General features: G+C 54.3%; 1 protein-coding gene across 10 annotated transcripts in view; it reads left to right on the top strand.

The window, feature by feature from the left end:
• Positions 1–24844, top strand: part of SLC38A10 (solute carrier family 38 member 10) — a 41649-nt gene that overhangs the window by 5785 nt on the left and 11020 nt on the right. For 5 of the 10 annotated variants that reach the window (XM_082441291.1, XM_082441292.1, XM_082441286.1 and 2 more), the window contains exons 3-11: positions 3095–3140; positions 3948–4041; positions 4252–4395; positions 5296–5420; positions 8171–8273; positions 9122–9304; positions 11917–12028; positions 12895–13001; positions 23039–23225. In XM_082441291.1, the coding sequence (XP_082297417.1) occupies positions 3095–3140; positions 3948–4041; positions 4252–4395; positions 5296–5420; positions 8171–8273; positions 9122–9304; positions 11917–12028; positions 12895–13001; positions 23039–23225 (1101 nt within the window). Of the gene's footprint in view, positions 1–2914; positions 2985–3094; positions 3141–3947; positions 4042–4251; positions 4396–5295; positions 5421–8170; positions 8274–9121; positions 9305–11916; positions 12029–12894; positions 13002–23038; positions 23226–24592; positions 24826–24844 lie in introns of those variants that run through there. The other 5 variants (XM_082441287.1, XM_082441290.1, XM_082441293.1 and 2 more) reach the window with 4 other exon arrangements.

Genomic DNA, 24844 nt, shown 5'->3' with positions numbered 1-24844 from the left:
CCCACGCTTCCTGAGCCATCTCCTGCTGCCTGCAGGCCTTTCTCTTGTCCTCTGCCTTCTCCTGGCCCAGAGCTTGCGCTGCAGCCGGAGAAGGTGGCCCAGGAGGAGAGTGCTCACTGCATCCTCGTGCCTCAGGCCCGGGGACATACGGCCTCTGTCAACAGAGCCCCCAATGCATGTTGTCTGCTGGGCCCATGGGCATCAGGCAGGTGGGGGTCAAGGAGATGGACAGACCTGGAGACATTGCAGGCCATGGTGCGGAAATTCCTAGAAAGGCCGTCGCAACTTGAACAAATAACCTTTTTAAACTGTCTGCGCTCCGAGGAATGGGTGGGTGGTTTTCTGGTGTTTGAGTTTGTGATATTTCTGTTTGGTTCGTCCCGGGAAATGACCATAGCTCTGCCCACTCCGCTCTGGCCAGTGCGTAGGCATCGCTGGAGAATGAACTTTGCCAGTTTGGGGAAATACAGCACTGGTGGATTTTTTATTGGTGTTTTGTGTGTGTTTTTGTGGTGTCTTGTTTGTTGCTTATGGGCTGGTTCTGTTAATTTTATCCACTTCTTACCTGCTGCTCCCTTGCCCTGCATGGCATACTTTTGAGTGGACTTTTCAAACCCCATTTTCAGAAGATATACAGCTATGTCAGATAGTCAACTGCCCCTAGAAGTTGTGGCCCCCTCGAGGCCACTCTGACCCAGGCCCTGCCCGAGGAGGGTGGCCGGGCCTCGCCACCACCTCGGAGTGCTCAGTTGTGCGCAGCAGATGCTCTGGCACCATGTCTGTGGTCCTGTCATCCGCCCGCCCAGGTTTCTGTGGCCCTGGTCAGCCTGCTGCCCGCTCATGGGCTGGGTGGGGCCTGCAGAGGGCCTGTCTCTCCCTGCCTGTCTGCGGTTGCGTGACCTGTACCTGTGGATACTTGGCTTGGGAAATGAGGGTTGTAAAACCAACCTTTCTAGAACCCAGGATTCTCTGCACCCCCTACCCCTCATCTTTCCAGCAAATGCTCATCATCCCCTGGCGGATGGCAGTGGGGAGTCAGCTGCCATCCAAGGCCTGGCTCTGGGGAGGGCTGGGTTGAGGTCGTCACCCTCAGCTTGAACAGCACGGTTTGGTGCGTGCTTTCCCGCTCTGCCTGGCGGGCAGGAGGCTTTGGACTGTGGGTGGTGAGTATGGGAGTGGGGCTGGGGTCCCACACTCAACGAGGCGGGCTAAGGGTCAGCTCTGTGTGCACAGCGGCCGTGGAGCCGTGGGCGAGGCCATGGCCCCAGGAGGACGAGCTGAGCCAGTGTCTCTGGGGAGACTGGAGAGTCCCTCCTGACACCAGTCCTGGCTCCGCACCTGGTGGGAGTGCCGGCTCCTGGCCCCCGTGAGGCCTGGCCCGTGAGCTGCAGCGAGCCTGTCACAGATGGAGAGGGAAGGCCCAACCCAGGAGCGTGGGGAAGGGACGTGCCTTCTCAGAGACCACCCTGCCCACTCCTCCTAGCCTCTCGGGGCAGGTCTGGTGCTGTGGTTCCAGCCCAGAGGGGCAGGAGGGCAGTCCCCGGCTTGCCAGGCAAGAGGCTGAGGGCCGGGGGGCTGCCAGGTGTTTGTATCTGTGACTCGGGATTAGAGGTTACTGAGGGATGGACATTTGAAGTGGTGGGTGGGGTGTGGGGGGTGCTGGCCCAGGTGAGGAAAGGGTGAGAACGGGGCTGGAACCACAGGCCGTCTCAGCACAGGTAGCAACTTGGGGGCAGCCCCGTGAGGGTGTCGTTCTAGGAACCAGTCGAGTCTTTCTGGGTGAAGAGGTGCCACCTCCCGACTTGACCTCTGGCTTCCTAGAGCAACTTTAGCTTCCTCTGTCCAGAATGCAGGTGTGTTCTAGAACTTTCTCTGGCAGGGTGGTCTGAGCATTTGGAATACACTGAGATGCTCAGCTTCTTTTTGGAGAAGGAAAAGGAATGGGATGGCTGGGCCCCAGGCACCTTCACGTTTGGGGCACTGGGCTCTGTGTCTTAGATGACCCTGAGGTGCGAGTGTCTGTGCAGTAGTCAGACAAGCCGGGAGGCTGGAGTGACCTCCCCAGCAGAGTGACCCCCTTTGCTTCTCAAGGCCAACTGCCCTGTGGCTGTGTAGCCCAGGTCAGGTGCCACGCTCACTTGCTTTTGGCAGTGTCGTGCCTTTTCCTAAGTAATTTGAAAGTAACAAGGGTCTTTGGACTCATTCACATCAATCGGCCTTCATGTTCCCTACTTTCCCAGTCTCCTGGGCAGCCCTGGCGCTGTGTGACGGAGGGACAGGGGCAGGAAGCTGGGGCTGTGCTGTCACACGCACCCCCTTATGCTTGCTCCTGGGAGACCAGAGCTTCTCTCTGCCCTCGTCCTGCTGGACTGTGGGGATGGGACGCAGGGGTTCCGGGCCACTGTTAGGTCCTGGGAGGGACCTGCTGAGTCAGCTCTTAATCTCGCCTCTGCTAGAAGCAGCTCCACTGTCAGGAAGGAAGGGCAGAGGGACTCCTCTCCGCTGTAGGACGCGCCCTTCACCAGCAGGGCAAGTGGGGGCAGGCCCGAATGCACTTGTCCCCTCCTGTCCCAAAGTACCACATTTGAGATTTTCTTCTGAAATCACAGAGGGGACATAGCGGCCCTTAGCCAGGTCCCCTTGGTGTGGCTGTGAAAACCAGATGTACTGGGGCTGGGCTGACAGCCCTCCTGGGCACCCCCCACCCCCGTGCAGCTTCTGCCTCAGGCAGGCCTCTTTCAGCCTCCTTCACAGCTGCCCGGCTTGCCCAGAGAGAAACTCTTACTTTGCTGGGATGGTTTTTCTTGTCTTTTTTCTTTCCTTTTCTTTTCTCTCTTTTTTTTTGTGTGTGTGAGAAAACCAACCCACACTGGCTTTGTTCTTATTTTCTGTGATTTTTGTTTGTTGAAGGTAGATCTGAAAAAAAGCATGGGACCAAGATTTTAAAATATCCCCTTTACACCCATGGAACTCCAGACCTGCAGGTTTTTGTCAAATTGCCTTTCACAGCTTTTATTGGTAACATTTTTACTGATGTGCTTCTCCCACTGTTGGACTGAGCTGTTCATTCTCTCCCCCACCCTCCGCCCACTAGCGCTGCACGCCTACGGAAAAGCAGGGAAGATGCTGGTGGAGACCAGGTAGGTGGTGCCGTTCTGTTGGGGTAATTCTCTCTGTTCTTCACTTGTGGCCAAAGAGAAACTGGAGGATTGTTACACAGTGAGCCATATGTTTTAGACGCGGATTGGTTCATAGCTTGAAATATTTCTCTGAAGTGTTACTTACTAAATAGCTGAAAGTTCAATTTATCGTACCCTTAAAATGATTAGTGTCAAAGCTGAAAGCCTTATTTAAGTCTTACTAAGAAAAATATAAAAATGGAAAACCCAGGGAACATAGCGAGGGGGCGCTCCCTCGGCTGCACTTCATCTCTTGGTTCTGTTCCTGAAGCTCGTACGCACCCCCCACCCCGCCCCCTGCCCCGGACACTGTTGCATAAAGGTGGCATTAAACTCATATTCTCCCTTTGGAGTAAAATTTTATGAGATGAAAAAATGGCTGGGAAATTGCACTTTTAGGCTTCTAAATTAGGGAATTGCAAACTGAAAAGGATAACCCTTTCTGAAGCAGTCAATTGTTCTTTTAACTTGTCTAACATCACAGTGCATTTTTGTAGCACCTGAAAGAACTTTTAGAACCTCCTGTGGAGAGAAAAATGTAATACCACATAAAGAAGAGTTCAGTGTTACTCAATACTCATTCTGAGTAAAATAGCAAACTCCACAGCCAAACCCTGTAAACCGTTGAATGTTGATACCATGTCTCCCACTCAGCCCCTCCCTTGGGTTGTTGCGTGTCAGCGGCCACCCAGCAGGGATGGGGGCACGTCTGGGGCTCCCCGGGACCCTGGTGCTCAGCTCTCAAGCCCGCGCCTGCCTTCCTTGCAGCATGATTGGGCTGATGCTGGGAACCTGCATCGCCTTCTACGTTGTGATTGGCGACTTGGGGTCCAACTTCTTTGCTCGGCTGTTTGGGTTTCAGGTAAGGACATCTGCAGGTGCGTTGGAAGGCTTGTGGCTGCTTGCGTGGCAGCCCAGGGACACCGTTTAAATTCACATCTCATATGGGGAGCGGGAGGGGGGCCGAGACCAACATGCTGTGTGGTGAAGCTCCCTGGGCCCTGGGTCAGTGCTGGGGCTGTGGGTGGGAAACCCAGGGATTCACTGGGGCAACGCCTGGCGCTCCCTCCAGGTCACCGGCACCTTCCGCATGCTCCTGCTCTTCGCGGTGTCCCTGTGTATCGTGCTCCCACTCAGCCTGCAGAGGAACATGATGGCCTCCATCCAGTCCTTCAGCGCCATGGCCCTCATCTTCTACACCGTGTTCATGTTCGTGGTGAGTGTTGGGCCGCCAGCTGCCTTCCAAGGATGACAGGAAGGTGATGCAGATTCGTCCACAGGGGCACGGTGGATAGACAGGGCCAGCTGGGGAGGGGAGGCCTCCAGGGCAGGGAGTGAAAGGTGATGCTCCTCAGTTCACGAAAGACCTTTTATATGGGCTTTGTGGCCAGGGGTCACGAGGCCAGCCTTTTGTCACAAGAGGGCGAGCAGTTGTTTTCCAGTGAGTGTTTATCACAGGCTGGGGGTGGGATGCAGCGTGGAGTTAACACTCAGGGTGCCCCTTTCCTCCCAAGCCTGGGAGGCCCTCAGTGGGAGCCCCTGGGCCTGAGCCCCTGATCAATCCTGCAGGAGCAGAACGAGAGAATCTGTGCAGTGGGCTTTCCTTAGAAGACCGAGCACCGGGCGGTGTTCCCAGCATCCCTTGGCCATGAGGGCCAGCCCAGTGACCGTTCCCCTTCTCTCCAGACAGCCCTGTCCTTGATGGGTTTGTCTTTTAAATCATGTCCATGCAGGACCGGCAAGGACCTGCCAGGTTGGGGGACTGTCCTGTCCCGGAGGCGACTGGGGCCCACCAGGTGGGCCTCGTTGCTTACCGTCTGCGCTAAGCAGCCCTGGACAGGCAGCTGCCCCCGATATCAGGAGGCCCTGCAGCGTGCGCTTCTCTGGGCAGCACCCGGCCAGCTTGCAGCACAGCAGAGGGCAGCGGCCCCGGGACCGTGCACCACCCCCGGCCCCTCCAGCTGGTGGCACCAGGCTGCACTGTGCCAGAGCCTGCAGGCTGTCTCTTTCCCACTGTGGTGCGGGCAGCATCCATTCCTTGCCTGGCCCTGGCCCTGGCCCGAGTCCCACCTGTGTCTGCTGCCTGGTGCCAAGCTCCGCTTTCTTCTCCTCACAGATCATGCTCTCCTCCCTCAAGCACGGCCTCTTTGGTGGGCAGTGGCTGCGGCGAGTCAGCTACATCCGCTGGGAGGGCGTCTTCCGCTGCATCCCCATCTTTGGCATGTCCTTTGCCTGCCAGTCGTAAGTACTGCCTGCTCCCGGGGCCCCGCGTGTGAGTGTGTTACGAGGTGGGGCTACGATCCTGGGAGAGGGAAGCACCGTTTTCTTCAGTGGATGATCCAGGCCACGAGGAGTAACGTGTTCTTCACCGTGGCCTTCCTGCTTTGGGTTCAGGGTGGGAGTTAGATGTTTACTGAGGGAGAAATCGACTTTATTCCCGAGATGTGTTGCCGGCACTGTTGGTGAGAGCGCCGAGTTTGCCAAATCCCCCACGAGTAGAGTTGGCTGTGGGGAACACAGAACAGCCCCAAACCATCTGACTCACAGAGTCCTGAGCATTTTGCCAGAATTTAGCTGTTCGTGTGAGAATATTTAAGAGGAAATTGCACAAACATTGACTTCAGACTGCCGCTGGGATGCTTTCAGAGGCCCGTGTGTGTGTGCGCGCGTGCACGTGAGCAGGCGTGCGCTCTCTGGCACGCAGGGCTTTGTAAATGCAGAGCAGCTATTTCCTTAATTCCAGTAGCCTTATCTTCTCTACCAAATGACAGGAGCCTGTGATTCATGCCCAGTCAGGTGGTAACCCGCTCAAAAGAGAGGCGTAAATCCGGCGGGGATAGGAAGGGACCATCGGTGACGGGGGGCTGGCAGAGCAGCCCCGCACAGCTCTACGGGCATCAACTGTGCCAGTCGTAAACTAGCGTGACAGATGAGACTGTCCAGACTGCTGTGTTTACACCCACACGCGAGATCCAAATCGTGGTTTCCCACTTCTCGTCTCTCTTGGCAGCTTGGTTTCCACCAGAACGCTCTCCACTCTTGCTGTTTAATGTCCCCGTTACAATCAGTGACAGAAGTTACATCCTTTTGCCATGTACCTAGTTACCGGTTGTCCTTTTTGTCTGAGTTTGCTTCTTTGAAAATAAACCCTGGTCGGGCTTTTGGTGGTGGCTGCTCTGTAGTCAGGCACGTCTGCTGGGTTTGGTTCTCAGGTGGAGTTATGGGTTCCAGAGGGGTTGTGAGCACATGTCCCGTCTGCCGCTCACGGAGGGCACAGGGCCTGCAGAGGCACCCACGTTCCCTGGGGAGCGATGCTGAGGGGTCCAGAGCTGGGGGCATCCAAGGGCAGAGATGGCTCTTCCCTGCCCTGCATGTCTGCCCCAGAGCACGTGGGGGGAGGGGGCCCTGCTGCTCTTGCCGGGTGACCACGGGCCGGCTGTGTGGCTGGTCTCCCTGTCCTGGACGGGCCAGGCCTCCGCTGTGCCATCACTGTGTGGCCCTTTCTGGTCTGAGTTCGCAGTAAATGAGTACATGGTGGTGCAGGACCACTTGGCCCTGCGGCCCAGAGAAGCTCGGAGAGAGCACTGAGCACGTGGAGGGCCAGGCTGTGCAGGGGGACAGGCGGACTCCTCTGACTCAGGTAAACTGAGTCACAGGGCTGCTCAGCGAGGTGGGCAAGTGCTCTGCGGGTGCTGGGTTGGCCCGCCGTGGGGGTCTGGCTGCCACCATCAGGTGTCCTTGGGGCCCAGGCAGGATTGGAGGAAGGCGGGGACCGTGGCCGTTCCACACCCGTCCATCCCCACGTTCAGGGCACAGCCCCCTCCCCGCAGTGTCAGCGGCTCTTGGGCAGGGACTTCTCCCTGTGTGTGCTGGGGGCCGGGGCGGGACACCCTTGTGCTGAGATCTGGTGCTGGGGCTCCCTGGCATGGACCCCACTCTGGCCCAAGGAGCTGGTCAGCACCCAGATGATGGTGCCAGTTCCCCTGCAGGTCCTCTGCCGCCTCCCTGGGCTGCATGGGCGTGTGGCCACCCGCTGCCCTCCGCCGGGCCGAGGTGGGGACAGCTGTCTGCTGTGACCCCTGCCCACTGGGGGTAGCTGATGGGATGGTGTGCAGGGCCGGGGGACGGTGCCAGCTTCTGCCGGCCAGGCCTCCCCCATCCTCATCCTTGTCGTTTGCTGTTAATAACGTTAGCGCGTCCTCTTTGTTCTCCTTTCACTTTTTTTAAGGCGGTTTTGGGATTTGGCTCCGCTGACTATTGTGGTTTCATTTATGTCCTGACGCGCCCCCTCCCGGCCTCCCGCATGGCGTGACCGCTGGCCCTGTCTCCCTTGGTGCTGAGCCTGAGCCTTCAGCACAGTGTCACCCTGCTTTCTCCTCTCAGGGCTGCACAGGAGCCCCCCATACCCCCGCCCCCGGCCCCCGGCACCCTACCCCCCGCCCCTTCCTGTCTGCCTCCGTGGGGCCCACCTCTCGCAGGTGCCGGGTCCCTGCCTGCTGTTTGCAGAGAGCCTGCATGGACGCATCCCTCCCAGGCCCGGCGGCGCTGCCCTGCTGGCTGTGGGCCATGGGACTGAAGCCACTCTTCCCGTCGCAGAGCTGGGTCCACGCCGGCTCCGAGCCCCTCGCTGAGGCGCTGAGATGGGCAGGCAGCCTGGCTTGTTTGTTTAACTTTCCATTCTTTTGACAGCGATGCTCTGAACCGCTTCCTGCTTCCCCTGTAAACATGAGGTGCTTCAGCCCAGCCCGGAGCGGTCACGCTCCTGCTGCAGTGGAACAAACGGCCTTTCATCCTGTGGCACTTCTGAAATGTTTACAGAGAGCACGTTCGGGGAGGGCTCTGAGTACTGTCTGTAGTATTGTGAGAGCTCAGCCTCGGCTCCGGTGGTGGCCAGCGTGGTGGGAAGGCAGGTGTGGAGACTCGGCTGGGGCTCTGGGGGAGGTGTGTCTGTCTCTGGAATCGGCTCCGTGAAGTCGCTCGTTCTTATACAGCCAGGTCCTGCCCACCTATGACAGCCTGGATGAGCCATCAGTGAAAGCCATGAGCTCCATCTTCGCCTCCTCCCTCAACGTGGTCACCACCTTCTACGTCATGGTAGGAACCCTTTCACACGCCCCCCCACCCACCCTTGCACAGTTCCTCCAGTCCCCCAGCGCAGGCCTGCCCTTGCTCCCTCCCATCCCAGTGCCCGCAGGCTGCCGGGCAGCTCTGCGCCTCCGCTCAGCTCCAGGGCCACCTGCGAGCCCGCTCCCCAGGTGGTGGTGTTGTCCCCATCCCGGGAGGAGCGCGGGTGCCTCAGCGCAGGGCCTGGAGCCTCCCCAAGACCTCTGCTGATTTGCTGTAGAAAGGTGGTCCGTCAGTGAGAAATTGGAGAGAGTAAAATAGCAGAGAAAGAATATCACAAGTTCCAGCCCGCAGATGCAGATACAGTTCATGTTTTGGTAGATTTTCTCTCCAGTCTTCTTAATTCTCCTCTTCGTTGTTTTTTTACATGGCAAATAGAGATATAAATTCACTGAGAGTCTGGCTTGTTTCCCTGAACTTTGTGGTTCCGCCATTCTTGTCAGTTTTTACAAATGGTCTGTCAGATTGTTGTCCACGCTGAGCCTGAGCTCGTGGGGACCTTGATTTACCCCATGGTTTGGGTTTTGAGCCAGATTAAGTCCGGCCCCTCTGCGGGGCTCATGGGGCATTCCGGTGCTCCCTTTCCATGCAGGCAGCTCCCTTCTCTTGGTGCCCTGTTGTCCAAGTGGGGAGAAGCCACATCGGACTGTCACCTTTAGGCCTGCAGCCTCTGCTCGTCAAGGAGGATGTTTACGAGCCAGGAGCTGGGGGGCCTTGGTCTTGCTGCAGCTGCTCGTGATGAGGCTCGTGGCTGTTCCAGGGAGGGTGCGCCCCTCTCACCACATACCACCCCCCATCCCTCTGTCGTCCCCCCGCAGGTGGGCTTCTTCGGCTACGTGAGCTTCACCGAGGCCACCGCGGGCAACGTGCTCATGCATTTCCCTTCCAACCTGGTGACCGAGATGATCCGTGTGGGCTTCATGATGTCCGTGGCCGTGGGCTTCCCCATGATGATCCTGCCCTGCAGACAGGCCTTGAACACGCTGCTTTTCGAGCAGCAGGTAAGGTGCTCAGGGCCCCTCGGACGGCGTTCTGCCGGGAATTGTCTCTGTCCTGGTCTCAGTTATGTTGTCCTCAGGTGGCTTTTGCTAGTTCTTTATTTTCCTGGGCGGTAGTAGGAAAAGTTTTTCCTAGTTAAAAATTAAAAACTCCAATTAAGGGCTTCCCTGGTGGCGCAGTGGTTGAGAATCTGCCTGCTAATGCAGAGGACATGGGTTTGAGCCCTGGTCTGGGAAGATCCCACATGCCGTGGAGCAACTAGGCCCGTGAGCCACAACTACTGAGCCTGCGCGTCTGGAGCCTGTGCTCCACAACAAGAGAGGCTGCGATAGTGAGAGGCCCGCGCACTGCGATGAAGAGTGGCCCCCGCTTGCCACAACTAGAGAAAGCCCTCGCATAGAAACGAAGACCCAACACAGCCAAAAATAAATAAATAAATAAATAAATGTATTAAAACAAACAAACAAACAAAAAAACTCCAATTAAAATGAAATCTTTTAATAGGGATCTTTTTTTTTAACCAACTTTGGAGGACAGAGCCCCAGATCAATCGGGTCGATTCCAGCAGGAGATGTGGAGTCAGGCCCAGTGTCCAAGCAGGTTAGGCTCGTGTCCTGTGACTTCCCTGCTGTCCCCCACATCGGAGAAGTACCAGGAAATCAGTGGCTTGCTTCAGCACAACCCTGTGGGAGAGGAGTGGTTGAGAACTCAGAAGAGCCGGTTTAACTGACAGGAGCTGATAATGGCCGGCCGGGTGGGCAGATGAACGCTGGGGTCAGGCCACCATTCTCTTTACATTTGTGTAAGGGAAAATTTTGATAATTTGACGAAGGACATCTGAACCTTGAGAGAGGCTGAGTTTTGTTTGCTGTCGTATGTGTAGGCCCAGCGCCATGTAGTCCTGTGTAAGCAGTTTTCCAAATGTACGGTGGGAACCCACATTCCCCTGGCTCTCTAACTCCTGCCCAGTTGACAACAAGAGGTGCAACTGTGGTAGCTCGTGCCCAAGGGCGAGGGCATGGGGTTGGCCCTGTCTCTCTGTGGTGGTTCTTGTGTTCCCGCCCGAGTCCTTGAGCCTGGTCTGTGGCGTCAGCCAGGACTCCTGGTGGCCACTTGAACTGCTTAGGCCATGGTGGCGGGGAGGGGAGAGTCTGGCAGGCAGATGGGGTGGGTGGCTGCCTAGGCCTCCAGGACAGCCGGAGCCGGGCTCGTCCATGTGGCTTGGCGCGTGGTTGAGGCAGCCTCCCACGGATTCTGCCACCAGGGACAACACCTTGCGGCAGAGCCCCAGTCCTGAAGAACTGGCTGCCTGCCCCACCCCTGTTAGCTGTTCAGGCACCTGGGCACCAAGCAAGGCTGTGTCCCCTGGGGGGCGTGGCAGGCCAGCTTATGCGGCCATGGGGTCCTCTGTCTGATGCAAACATGTACTTCATATCTGAACAGCATTTGTGTTTCTGTAAATAACATGTTTTTATGATTTTTTAAATTAGAAAATCGGTAGTGGTATTAAAGGAAATGTTAATTCAAGTGGAAAACTTACCTGCATGCCTCCATCCTCATTCAAATGACCCGTTCTGCTCCCCTTGGCGTTTGTGTGCATCTCTTTGCAGATTTCCTCTCGCTGTGTTTTCTCCTGTCTTTAGTCCATGTGTATCCATAGAAACCCCCAGCGTCACTAAGCCCTTGCTCTCACTTCCTGTTCATTGCTGGTCTTTCACCCTTGACCTATCACGGGTGACTCTCGTGACCCTCTTCCTGCATGTAGCTGCCCGTTTCTTCTTCTCCTCTTGGAGTGTTTCTTGGGTAAATTTCTGTAGGATTCTGAGTCAGAAGGTGTAGACCTAACAACCTCCTTCACTAGTCTGTCCTAAGAAAGCTGCCTTTGCAAGTCAATTCTGGACATTGGGTGCCTCCAAACTGTAGTTCTGGAAGGGTCTGAAGCTTCACTTGAGTGGTGTTTTCCTAGCCCAGCAATAGTAATCATGGCCAGCCCCTCCTGTGTGCACAGCACTGTTCTAGAAGCTTCACTCCCATCACCTCCTTTGGTCCTCACCACAGCCTGATGAGGTGCTTCCGGTGCCCCTGTGCCTATGGATATGGAGGTGAGGCCAGAGGTGGTCTCTTTGGCTTGATTACAGCATGTAATGACTTGACTTGTCCCCTTGCCTTCTTCCTGAACGTGCCTGCTGGAGATGAGGATGGCGCAGCCGAGCGTGTCTGTGTGCATGGGGGGCCCACCGAACCCTGAAACCCACTGCGTGTCACTGTGAACTGGGGATGTGTTCTGTTTCCCGTGTTATGCAGTATTTTTAAAAATCTCTCTCACGGCATTGCTCTAAAAGGAGAACAGAAGGATTTGTTCTTCGTATCTCAGAACGAAGTTGTTATTTACCGCCGTAGCTGCTGTGAGGAGCAGCCTGGACCTTCCTGGGGTCCGCGGTTCTGGTTGCAGGTTCACGTTCAGGCACATCTGCCTGTGCCCAGAGTGCACGCCTGCCACCTCCCGGGGCAGACCTACCTGGGATGTTGGTAGAGCCCTTTAAGGACTTGCTTACAGCAGAGTGGAGAGGAAATTGGTCATTTCAGAACCTTGTTTTTATTTTCTTTCATGTAGCAAAAAGATGGGACCTTTGCCGCCGGAGGCTACATGCCACCCCTGCGGTTTAAAGCCCTCACCCTCTCGGTTGTGTTTGGAACCATGGTCGGTGGAATCATGATCCCAAATGGTAAGTGGGGCTGCTCCAGTGGCTGGCCTCCTGCTGGCCTATTCTGCCCCGCGCCCCCTTCCTGCTGTTGTGTGCCCCTGCCTCCAGTCTCAGTGTTCAGCCAAGATGCTCAGAGTCTCACCACTGTCCTCTCTGGTCAAAAAAAAGTCTAGAGACTCTTGGGCGCTTTTTTCTTTGGCTCCCTGAGAAAGGCTTGGGAGAAAACGCTGCAGCTTGATGTGACCACAAACACGTGGGTGGAAGCTGCGATGCGGGGTCCAGGCCTGATGTGTGAAGTTAGTGGTTATAAAGCAGCTCCTTACTGCTGACTCCTGATTTTGTTGACACGTCACCGAGGGAAAAGGGAAGGGCCCTGGGCAAGATTTCTGTTGTCCGACGTCCTGCTCCAGCACAGACAAAGCTCATTGTCCTTAGACATCGAGTGGGCCCCGCATGCCCTCCAGGTAGCGACCCCCAGGCCCCACACTCCAGGCTCCCAGCTTCCCCACGCAACCAGGACAGGCCCTGCTCGGTCACTCGCTGGGCAGCAGGTGGGGTGATGTAAGATGATCCGGCCCAGAAGCCCCCGCTGGCCGCCCCGGACGCTCCGCGAGGAGCTGTAACAGCGTTGTGGACCCAGCACGGGGCGGGCAGTGCTGTTAGCCTCACCTCACTGGCGAGGAAGCTGAGGTACAGAGAGGAGGGGACTTGCGTGAGGCTCCTGGCCCGATGCTGTCAGATTGGACACCCTAAGGGTCCTTGCGGGTACAGAAGGCTGTGCCCCGCTCCTTGCTGCTGTCCGGCGGCACGCGTAGATGCGCCTTAGTGGCAAGTCTCCTCACCCTGCTCGCTGGAAGCTCACCCCTCCCTGTCACTCTTGTTCCCAGTGGAGACAATCCTGGGCCTCACGGGCGCCACGATGGGAAGCCTCATCTGCTTCATCTGCCCGGCGCTGATCTACAAGAAGATCCACAAGAACTCCCTCTCTTCCCAGGTGCGTGCTGCGCAGCGCTCTCAGCCCCACTCAGGGCGGGTCTGGGTCGGAGAGAGCAGGAGGCGGTGTTCTCTGAAGTTCCTGTGAACTCGTTGTGTTACTTAGCACAAAAGGTCCTGTAGGTCTGAGAAACGTGGGGTTAAGCCAAGGTGAGCAGCCTTGCACCGCAGGGCCGCCGAGCCGAGCTGCTGACCACGCTTATCTGAGCATTGAGTGCTGAACTGCTTTTCTCCGCCTGTCTGTGCGGTGACCGGATTATCTGTGTGTGCCACATGCTCACGTCCCCGTCTCCATCCCCTCCTGGGGACACCCGCACTGTCTCGCTGGGGACTGTCTTGTTGGTGTCACTTCTCCAGTCTTTCACTGTTACAGACAATGCCATGGTGACTATCTGTGCCCATGAGCGTTTCTGTATATTTGAGAAAGTACCTATAGGAAGCTCTCTGGGCCCTGGGATCCCTATGTCAGGAGTGGGAGCTTTCCCCCAAGGGCCCGTGTGCAGGTCAGCGCTGTTGCTTAGCAGCCAAGCTCTGCTTCTCCCCTCCGTCAGCCCAAGGGCGGTGGCAAGTCTCGGCTGCCCTGGAGTGAAGGTGAGCATTTCTCTTTACATGAACTGTCCGTGCTTTTTGCTCACCTTTAATGGAGTTGTTCAGCTTTTTCTTATCGGTTGATTTTGGTAAATTTTTTAGGAGCATAGTATACATATGGCAAAACACATAATTCTCATGTACAGCTTGATACATGTCGGCTAAGTTCCACACCTGGAACCACCTCCAGGCCAGATACAGAACATTCCAGCACTCGAAGCTTCCCTGGGGCGCCCCACGGTCTTTCCTCCACTAAGGTTACTGCCTGTCTGTCTTCTAACATTTTGGAATAATTTTGCCTGCCTTTCAAGTTAGTACAAACGGAGTCTCACAGGAAGTGTCAGCGTGTGTCTAGCCTCCTTACTCAGCATCACGCCTGAGTTCCCCCACGTTACTGCCGGGGTGGCCAGGGGTGGTTTGCCGTCTTCCCTGCCATGTGATTCTCCACTGTAGGAATCTACAGTCACCCAGAGCAGAGTGTCCTGGACGGGCTGCTCTGCACGTCTCTCCTAGTGCAGCGTGTGTGCACTTTTGTTGGTTATTCACCTGGGTGCGGAATTGTTGGGTCCTGAGGTTATGTCTGTCCAATTTTAGTAGATTTTGCCAGACTTTTTCCAGCTTTCCAAAGTGGTCCTCAGGCACCATATTGGAATTTTAGTTGCTTTAACATCTACCGTCCCTTTTTCAGATTCTAGCCCTTCCGATGGATGTGTAGCAGTACCTCATTTGGGTTTTAATTTCCAGGTGACTGTTGAGCACCTTTTCATACTCTTGTTAGCCGTGTGGGTGTCTTCTTTGTGAATGCCTTTCAAGTCTTGCCCATTTTTTAACTATTGGGTTGTTTTTTTCTTATTGATTTGTAGAGGTTTGTAAAAGATTCTAGATAAAAGACTTTTCAGAAGTATATATTACAAATGTTTTGTCTCACTCTTGGCTGCCTTTTCACTTTCTTAACGACACCTTCTGATCAACAGATGTTCGTAATTTCAGTGTAGTTCAGCTTTTTGAGTTTTTCTTTTGCTGTGTGCTTTTTATGTACTACTTAGGAAATTTTTGCTTATCCCCAGGTCCTGAAGACAGTCTACTCTGTCATACTGTAGAAGCCTTGTATTTTCTCTTTCACATTTAGATTTACTTCCCATCTGGAACGCTTGGTGTGTGGCAGGGGTCAGGGGTCGTGTTCTGTGTGACTCTCCAGTTGAGCAGCAACCCCTTGCCCCAGCGTTGCTGCGGCACCATTGTCATCAGTCACCTGTGTACGTGTGAGGCTGGGAACTCCCATTCACTGGTCTGTCGGTCTCTCCCACACTAGCGCTACCCTGTGTTGGTTGCTGAGGCTTTGTAGGGAGTTTTGATGCTGGCTACTTTAAAGATGGCCTTTCCTATTGTTGGCTCTTTGCATTTCCAACTCAATTTTATTTTTTTTAATTTTTAAAATTTTTTGACCGCACCACGCACCACGTGGGATATTAGTTCCCCGACCAGGGATGGAACCCGTGCGCTCTGCAGTGGAAGTGCGGAGTCTTAACCGCCGGACCGCCAGGGACGTCCCTCAACTCGGTTTTAGAAGTGGCTTCTCAGCTGTTGGCATTTGACTGGGATTGCATCAAACTATAGATTGAAGATTTGACATCATCATTCACTTTGCAACTTTTCCTAATTTCCATCCTTATTTCTTCTTTCACCACTGGCTTCTTTATTTATTTTTAATGCTAATAATACAAAATTTTAACTTTTTCTCTAACAGCAAAGTCGCAAGCAGAAAAAACACTGTAACGAGTTGTGAGAGAGACCACAGAAGAAAGGGAAAACATTTTAGTACTTTTAATGGTACTGTTTACCTGATTTTTGGATAAAAGGCCACACATCTTCATTTTGCACTGGGTCCTACATATTAGGTTATATTAGCTCTGCTCTTGACTGCTCTGCTTCTCCTGAGGCAGACCTCAAACCTTTCCTTATCGGAACCCCCTTCTGTCTACAGCCCTTTGGGACTCCAGCTGATTGTCACCAGCAGCTTCTTTAGATTTCCAAACTTTGGGGGATTTTCCAGGACTCTCTTTTATTGATCTCGAGCACAATCCCAATGTGATTTGAGGACACAAGCTGAAGAACTTCAGTCCTTTGACATTTGTTGGGGCCCAGCAGATGGTCTATTCTGATGGCTGTTTAGCTGGCTGTAGAGTCTGCAGTTGTTGGATGCAGTATGCTTCCAACGTGTGGTTAAGTTGAGTTTGGTAACTGTGATTTTTAGATTTTACATATACTTACTGATTTTTTAATCTTCTTGTGTATCAGTTATGAAAAAGGTATGACAGTTCCCACTTTAATTATAGGTTTATTTGTCTTGTTATATCAATTTTTGCTTTTTGTTTTGAAGCTATGTTATTAGGAGTGTACAGTTTTAAAATGACTATATCTTATTAAACTGACCCTTTTTGTTGTGAAACGTTCCTTTTTATCTTTGGAAATGCTTCTCTCCTTAAAGGCAGCCCTGTCTGATACAGTGTAGCTAATCCAGCTTTATTTGGGGTTTATATTTGCACAATATTGTTTTTATTATCCTTTCTCTTTTGATCTCTCTATGCCTTTATATTTAAGGTATGTCTCAGGTAAGAGCATTTAGTTGGCTTTTGTTTTGTTTTGTTTTGATCCATCCTGATAATAGGAGTATTTAAGACTATTTACAGTTAATAAAATTACTGATTTGGGGGGATTAAAGCTTCCGTCTTACTCTTTGTTTTTTATTTGTCCCATCTGTTCTTTTTTCTGTTTCTTTTTTGCTTGCTGCCTTTTGGATAAATCAAGCATTTTAAGTATTTATTCTCTGTTCTTCTATTAGCTGTTGTACATTTTTGTTCTACTAGTGGTTATACAAGGCAGTTTAATATGAATCCTTGGCTTATTAGAGTTGACCATAAGTTAGCTTTTTTAAACTGCTTCCCAGATGAGGTAACTATCCAATGATATTTTAACTCCATTTACCTTCCTCTAGCCTTCGGTGCTATTGTTTTTATGTATTTTAATTTTACGTATATTTTAAACACCACAAGACATCATTATTATTGTTCAAAATAGTTTGTTTATATTGATCCTTTGCACCCTCTTGGTTTTCTGGGGCCTGGTCCTGTCCCCTGACATGCTTGGTACTTTGTGTAGGTGTATGTGACAAATCGTGGAGGCTCTGGATGATGCTGTCCTCTGTCCAGCAGACAGAGGATGGGCAGAAGGCCTGTGTCCACTTGAGGCCAATCGGTTTCAGGTTTGCCCTCACTCCTAGAGTGTAGCCCTTCCTGAGTCTCAACGCAATCACCCGCAGATTACTAAATTCTCTGCTTAGCTTTCATCCTCTTGGCAACTGCTCTCTGCACGGCTCTGCCCAGCTGGTGGCTGGCACGTGCCTCAGGGGAGAACTGAACACAGAACGTGGGTGCGTCCTTGGAGGGTTCCTCTTCTCCAGGATTGTAGCACCTCCGGTTCTGGCTGCTGGGGAGCCCTCACTTCTAATGCCTGGGGCCCAGCCTATGTGTCTGCAGCCTCCAGGGCTGCTCAGCACTGCTGACTGGGAAAAGCCTGGCCTGGTGGCCCCTCGGTGCTTACCTGTTCTCTGGAGTCTCTCGCCCCTCAAGTCTTAGCTGCTGAGGTTGTTCACCAGTCTTCAATTGGGGATTTTGGTGAGTTTTAGGAACTCCTTATAATATGAGGAAATTGGCCCATTGCCTGCCAAATTGCAAATGTTTTTCCCAGTTTGTGAAGTACCAGTGTTTTAGTCTATCGGACTCTTTGTAGGAGAGAAAAAAGTCATTGTTAAAATGACCCTGCCACTCCAGTATTATTTTAAGGAATTCTTCCCTCAGTTCTTTTAGTAATTCCATGATTTCATTTTTCCATTTAAATCTTTGACCCATCGGTATTCTATTTTGGTGTAAGAAACAAAGTAGGTATCCTCAGTTTTTCTAGATGGCTTTCTAGTTGTCAGAACACTGTTCGTCCATCAGTGATATGAAATGTTACTGCTCCTGTATATTAAATTCTTGTATGTATTTGGGCTCATTTGGGACTTGTATTTTAATTTCCTGGATGTCCCATCCAGTGATGTGGCCGTCCACGCTGTTTTAATTACCCGGCCTTGTGATGGTGCTCCCTTGTTGTGTGGCTCTGAAAACGTTTTAATTCTAATCTCTTTTCTTTCATTAATGACGTTTCTGGATGTTCTTGCTTGCTTACTTTTTCTTTTTTTTTTTTTTTTTGGCTGCACCGTGTGGCTTGCGGGATCTTAGTTCCCTGACCAGGGATTGAACCCAGGTCACAGCAGTGAAAGCCCGGAATCCTAACCACTAGGCCACCAGGGAACTCCCTGTTTACTTTCTATATGAATGTTCCAGTCAGCTGATCTGACTCTTAACAAAAATAAATCCACCTTTTTGGTTTTGGTCTAATTGGAATTCGTTGAAACTGTAGATAAATTTGGAAAGAATCATTCCCTTGATACTCTGGCTAATCTGCAGAGTGTATTTGTGAGCCTCCCAGTGCGATAATGGGGCGTGGCGTTCAGTCGTCACAGCTGCACTCAGCCCCCCTTCCCCGTCTCCGTCTGCTGGACCAGCATCCCTCTGCTACATGTGCCTGTGATACTGGGACCTCTCCTTCCTCTGGCTTTTCTGACTGTTTGTACGTAGGGAGGCTATAGATTCTCATATATTAACTTTTTTTACCCTCTGACCTTACAGCATCTCTTGTTAATTTCACCTCCCCCTTTCCAGTTGTTTCTCTCTCATCTGTGTCGTCCTGCACCTCTCGCCGTGGCGCTGGGGCGGGGCGGGGGGGCAGCTAGTCATCTTCCCAACTCAGCTGGGACAGCTTCCAGTGTTGAACTGTTGAGCGTAATGCTGGTTTTGGCTTCATGTACAGAAATGAACATGCGCATTCAAACGTTCCCACGTGTCTGTAGACGTGAACACACGTAGAATCGCGTTAAAGAGACGTCTATCTGTGCCTGTGTTACTATGGATTTTTAAAACTGGAAAGCATATTGAATTATATTAACTACTTTCTGACCACGTGCAGAGAAGATGGAAAAGTTTCTCCTTTGGACTTAGTGTCTTGGTGACGTACATTGCAGATCAGTCCTAGAATCGACCATCTGACTGTGGCATACCGTTTGTATGCCCTGCTGTTTTATTTCCGAACACGGAGTTTTCATGTTTTGAGGAAAATGAGCCTTGCAAGGAGCATGCTCAGAAATATGGCTGGAGTCTGGTGTGCAGACCTAGGGCCTGGAGGGTACCCGCTTGGGGTGTGTCCCTCCTGTCCTGGGAGCCCCGGCTGCTGCTCCGTAGGATGGCACAGACCTGGCGTCAGCCCGAGTCTACTTGCCCCAGATGCCTGAGCGCTGCTGGCACGGAGGTGCTTGTTCCTGGCCCCGAACCTTGGGAAGAGCCAGGGAAGGTGGGGGGCACGGGTGATGGGCCCATCACAGCTGTGCTGGAGAAAGGCATGAAAGAGTATTCTGAGAAACGTCCTCAGAAGAATAAGCAGGGACCGCGAAAACACAGTTGGCCCTTAGCAAATCGAAAAGAAACCTTATCTGTCATCACTAGTTCATCCTTTATCTTGAAAATTCGAGAACTCAGAGGGTCTCTCCAGTGGGGCTGAGACGGAAGGGGTGGGTTTCACCGTCCGGAGTTGACGCTGCGGCCGGGAGCCAGCAGGGGGAGCAGGGCCACCTGGGACTCACGGGAGGCAGCGGAGCCCTGAGTCGGAGCGGCACCAGCCTCCGTAGCTGTCCTCGTGCAGAGCACTGGGGAGCATCCGCAGGGAGGGCCAGAAGGCGCCGCTGTACTCCTGAAACAGGGACACAAACGCGCACCAGGACCTGTTGGACCTCACCCAGAGTGTGACGCCCTGGCCTCAGGGCTAGGATGCCTGCCATGCGCTGATCACACTGCCCTGAAGACCCAAATTGGGGTGCATGGGGCGGGCTCCGGAGCCCCCGCCTCGAGGTGTGGGCTTTGTTTGAACGTGTACATCTTCAGTCTCACGTGTGAGCAGTGAAAGGGGACACCTTCTTCCCGGCCAGGGCTTGTCTCTGGTTCTGAGTTGGGGACTCCAGCAGATTGGGAGCCTTGGGGTGTCGCATTGCACATGGCCCCCAGGCCAAGCCCCTGGTTTTGCCTTATGTACCTGGGCTGAGACGTCAGGATGTGTTTGCGTTTCTCCTGGCGGCTCTGCAACTGGTTAAGAAGAACAGAAGTCAGGGCTGCGAGATCAGACGTCTGGTGCACCCGGCTCGCTCACCAACCTTGTCCCGTTTCAAAGCAGCTCTGGACTTGCAGGAAGTTGTACCTGGAAGATGGGTTCTGCAGGCACAGGTGCCCTCCTGTCCCCATCTTGAGGCCATGGCAGCCCTGTACCCCAGCTGGCTCCCCCGTGTTCCCGATCATTCCATCACTGCTGGCTGGTGCGGTACAGACCTCAGCTGCGGCCCCTTCTTCTGGGAGCAGCGTCTCTTCCTTGTCAGGACTTCGGGGGAACTGATGACCGTCCCTGTTCACACACGTGTGGCATCAGCCTCCCAAACTTCACGGCAGAGCGGCAACCTGCGAGCTCTGGCCTCTTGTGACCCTGGGGCCTCATGGACGCCTCAGGCCTTTGGTGGGGTGGTGGTGGGGGTCTGTGGTCGGTGCGTACTTGTCATGGCTGCCCCAGGGAGTTGGCCAACACCAGTGCCCTTTCCAAAGTCTGGCCCACCTGGAGCTCCTGACACTGCCCTGGGGGCCGTGTTCCCACCCTGGCTCTGGCTGACTCTTGCCTCCCGACAGATGCCTGCATGCAGACTGTGATCTGGTCACTGCATCAGCATCACCCGTGGACCTAGATTCCCTTGGTGTGAGGCATGGCCCTCCCACGTCCTCACTGACGCCAGCCTGGCGTTAATCGTCTGCTCCCCTCAAGCTGGGGCGGCTTTGGCTTCCCTGCCTGGGGGTTTTTGCGGACCTGTGGCATTTCTTCAAAGGAAAGGGTGAGAGTGGAGAGCTGGGACTGTGACCAGTTACAGAGGCTCTGGCAGGGCCAGCAGGCGGCTCATGCTCAGACAGTGGTCAGCTGGCAAGTACCCCACAAAGCCCAGGGCGGCTTGAGAGCCAGGTGTGTCAGGGTATGAGGGGGGGTCTCGGCGAAGGGTGGGGTGGAGACTGCCGCCGGGTGGGGGAGCGTGGGTGGGGTATCTTCTTGGACAGGGTGGAGCCAGGGAACACACTTCGCTAGTGGGGTCGTGGGATGTCTGGGCCGGGGGCAGCGGCAGGTGCGTGTGTGGCACCAGGCGGAGCTTCCTGGCTCCGTGCAGGCTCTTCTTCGTAAATTGAATTTAAGTTGACGCTTTCTTGTTCTTTTTTTGGGAAGCTTGCTGTCTCCCAGCATTGATGGAGTTAACGTTTTTTATTTTGTGCGCGATTTGTTTCTTTAAGGCTAGAAAGCCAAGGGTTGAAATAAATCATTCAAAGCCACGGATGAAATGTTGCCTTTGGCTTGTCCGTCTTCCGTGGAATGTTCAGTGATGTCCCCGTTAAAAAAACCCAACAAAAAACAACCAAGCAGATGTCTTCATCTCTGTGTCAAGACCATTTTAGGGACTGTCCAAATCAGGGCCTGGAGGGGAATGGGGTTCTGCTGGTGAAGCCCAGGCTCATTGGGATCCCACCTGGCGCTGTCCTGGGGGCCCTTCTGGAGCTGTCATCCCCCGCTCTGGCCGGCCACGCAGGCAGAACCACTTTGGCCGTTCGAGTATTTCAGGGCTCTCACTCGGTCTTATCCTCATCCTGTCAGTGCTATGGGGTCCAAGTCAGGACGTGAAGTTCTTTTTGTTGTTTCTCTGGAGAAATACGAGATGCAAGGGATTTAAAGTTTCTTTTTTTTTAAAAATATTTTAAAACTACTTTGGTCGCCTCTGGATACCATTGCTCTTTGAATCTTCCCTTCATGGTGAGTGGGTATAACATGCTACTCTTTGAGCACACAGCTGAAGCTGGGAATCCACACATTTTTAAGAAAATAACTTGGGGTGGGGGGCGAGAGTCAGGAGGTCTTGACCCCAAGCTGCGTACAGTGTTCTGATGCTGCTCAGACCCCAGGGCTCAAATCCAGCAATATCCCCATGCGCACCTGCCTAAGGCCGGAGGGTGGTCAGTGCCAGCGGGGCCTCTCGAGTCCATGGTACTGACCGGGCCTCCCTGAACCATGGCTGACCCCAGAGCACGGCCAGCATTTTGCTTCCATGAGCCCTGAACCAGCTCAGTGTTTCCAGAGTGGCAGCGGCTGAAACAGACTTTCTCCCCAAGGTTCTCCTCATTGGTTGGCACCCACCTTCAGGAGCACAGGTCCTTTCTTCCTGTGGAAAATCTTTCTTCTCTAATTGTGTTGGACCTGGGAAAGTCTCAGTGGTTCTTTTGAACAGATATATTTCAAAGAGTCAATGTGCCTTTTGGAAAAGGTTTGAGTTCTGACTCTGAGAGCACGTGGAGGTGGGTGGTGGGGTCCCCTGGCGCTTCAGGCAGGCCACCTCGTGCTCCTCTCTGCGGCACCAGGAGTTACGGCTCCTTGGGCAGAGCTGCGTGGGCCGGGCCTGGCTGGGAAGGGCAGGACGAGCAGCTTCCACTGCTGTGGCAGCAGAAATAACATGGAGAGCGTTGGCCCAACGTGTACAGGAGCTGCAGGGGAGACGGAGTTACACAACGTCGGGTTCGTGTACTGAGTCACTGAGGGCAGCACTTACGACCAGCCTGGGGGCCATCACAGGAGGGACCGGGTGGGGACGAGGCCCCTCGGCGAGCAGTAGTGCCTCCAGCTCAGCTCGCTGGGCAGCACCGATGGGCACCGATAGCCAGAGGGGGCGAGGAGCCACCTCCTTCCCAGCCGTCTCCCCGTCTGTGCCCTGTAGCTGCAGGTGTGCCTAGCTTTCTGGGTAATGTTGGGGATAGGTCATTTGTAGCCGGGCACCCAGTGGTCTGGGCCCTCTACTGGGTGAGCGGGTGGGACAAGCAAGGGCCCCCTTCAGGTTAGGCAGATGCCCCAAGATTCTTGCTCTCCTGACCAAAACCATCAAGGGATCCAATCTCTGAAGCATTAGGCGTGGGGAGGCGTGGCCGCCGGGCTCTCCAGGATGCCTGGCCAGTGGGCTTGGGTCTCTCCAGCCAGCAGGCCGCTCCGTGTCATACTTGCTGCCCCTGCTGTCTTCAGGCTCCCTCACAACACCCCCGCCACCCCACCGGCCCCATCACCAGTGTGGCTTCTGCAGATGTGGCCCATGATTCGGTCACACTGATCAGTTAGTTGACCATCATCTAGTGTTCAGAGTGGTTGGGGCCTCTGTGGGCTGTGCCCCACCCCCTAGGAAGGGCAGGGCCGCAGGGACTGCATGACCCCTTTAGCTCTTGGGGTCTTTGTCTTGTCCAGGTGGTGCTCTGGGTCGGCCTGGGCATCCTGGTGGTCAGCACACACACCACCCTGTCCGTGAGCCAGGAGGCCCCTGTGGACTTGGCAGAGGAAGCCCCGGGCAGCAGACTTGGAGAGGCTGAGGGCGCGATGAAGGCAGAGGCAGCCCAGCTCCCAGGTACGCGGCTCCCAGGTACGCGGCTCTCAGGTATGCACACAGGCTTGCAGCCTTCTTGGGGGCACCCCAGCAGCGTCATCTTGGGGTCACGGGGACCCAGGTGGCACTTTCCAGGCTGTCTCACCTGCCCAGTTGCCTCCGTCCTGTTTGGGTGATGGAGGGGGTGGGGGGCCTCCAGGGGGCTGGTGGGTGCGGCCACCTGCGTGCAGGGGACAGACAGATGGCAGGCAGCAGGGCCGAGATCTGAACACCCCCATTGAGAGCGCTAACAGGTGAGTAAACTTGGGGGTGTCGCTCACGTTTGCTTGTTTTGTTTTGAGGATGTAAATTTTAAGCCAGGTTTTCCTGGACAAAGTCAGTGATGCCCCTCAGCTTTGTTTCCTGTTTCACTTTATGTTTTACTTGTTGACCTGCCCGTTGATAGAGGGATGAGCCACACTCCCTCATAAGCTGCAGGCCTGCCTTGGAAGGCCCCCCAATGCAGTGGCCCCATCGCCCATATGTGGCAGGGCCCATGGGGTGCAGGGTGGTTTCCAAGCGCGGCTTTCTGGGGTACAGCAGGAGCTCCATTGCATCTGGGGTGTTTGGGAGAGAAGAGGTGTCTTGGAGCCTGTGGCCTTCCCAGGCCTAGACGGGAGGGGTGCGGGGAGGGCTCCCTCCATCTGGCCTCCCGCCTTCTAGGAGCTCCAAGCGGCTTCAGGTTCGGGTGCTGGTGGGTGGTGCTGTCTATGATAACGTTCATTCCAGGGGCTTCTGCCCTGACAATGGCTGGGTTTTGTGTATTCATACTAATGGTGTGTGCATGTCTGCTTACCTCCCCTGCAAAGAAACCCCTGGCTTGGACTGAGATTCCCCAGGCTGCCTGCCTGGCATTCCCCTCTGGGGGAGCAGTGCTGGTTGCTGGTGGATTCCAGGTCCCTTTGAGTGGTGATGGCTAAGAAGCCCAGGGGAGCCCTGGTCTCCTCAGCTACTGTGATTGACAAAAGGAAAGGTCCCAAGGGCTGTCCAGGGAGGCAAGCGTGCTGGGTGCTTGCAGGGCTGGGCTACCCGCAGTCGGAGGTACGGGGCTCTTGGATGTGTTGACGTCTCTGTTCCGGCCTTACCTCCCTGTGCTCAGAAAGCCCCTGCAGTGCCAGCAGCCAACACCAACTTCCTGCAGAACAGTCTATCCTGGGGCTCTTTTGGGGGAGCCCTGAGCCCGGAGTAGCTGGGCATGCTCTCCTCTGCCTTCCTGGGATGGCGAGGGCCGGCTAGAAGACTCTCCCTTTGTGGGTCCCCTGCAAAGAGGACCCCTGGGAATAGCGGGGCTCAGCAGAGAAGTTAATCAGAGTGGTCAGAAGCTGCCTGGGGGACTTGCCTGGTGGTCCAGTGGTTAAGACTCCTCGCTCCCAATGCAGGGGACCCGGGTTCGATCCCTGGTCAGGGAACTAGATCCCGCATGCTGCAACTAAAAGATCCTGCATGCCACAACTAAAGATCCCACATGCCACAACTAAAAGATCCCTCATGCCGCAATGAAGATCCTGCATGTGGCAACAAAGATCCCGCGTGCCACAACTAAGAACTGGAGCAGCCAAATAAATAAATAAATATTTAAAAATAAAGAAGAGGGCTTCCCTGGTGGCGCAGTGGTTAAGAATCCGCCTGCC

This window comes from Balaenoptera physalus, assembly GCF_965194825.1.
Source record: "Balaenoptera physalus genome assembly, chromosome: 20".
Taxonomy (NCBI): domain Eukaryota; kingdom Metazoa; phylum Chordata; class Mammalia; order Artiodactyla; family Balaenopteridae; genus Balaenoptera; species Balaenoptera physalus.
Note: the sequence above shows the minus strand (reverse complement) of the source record. Positions and strands in the feature narration are given on the sequence as shown.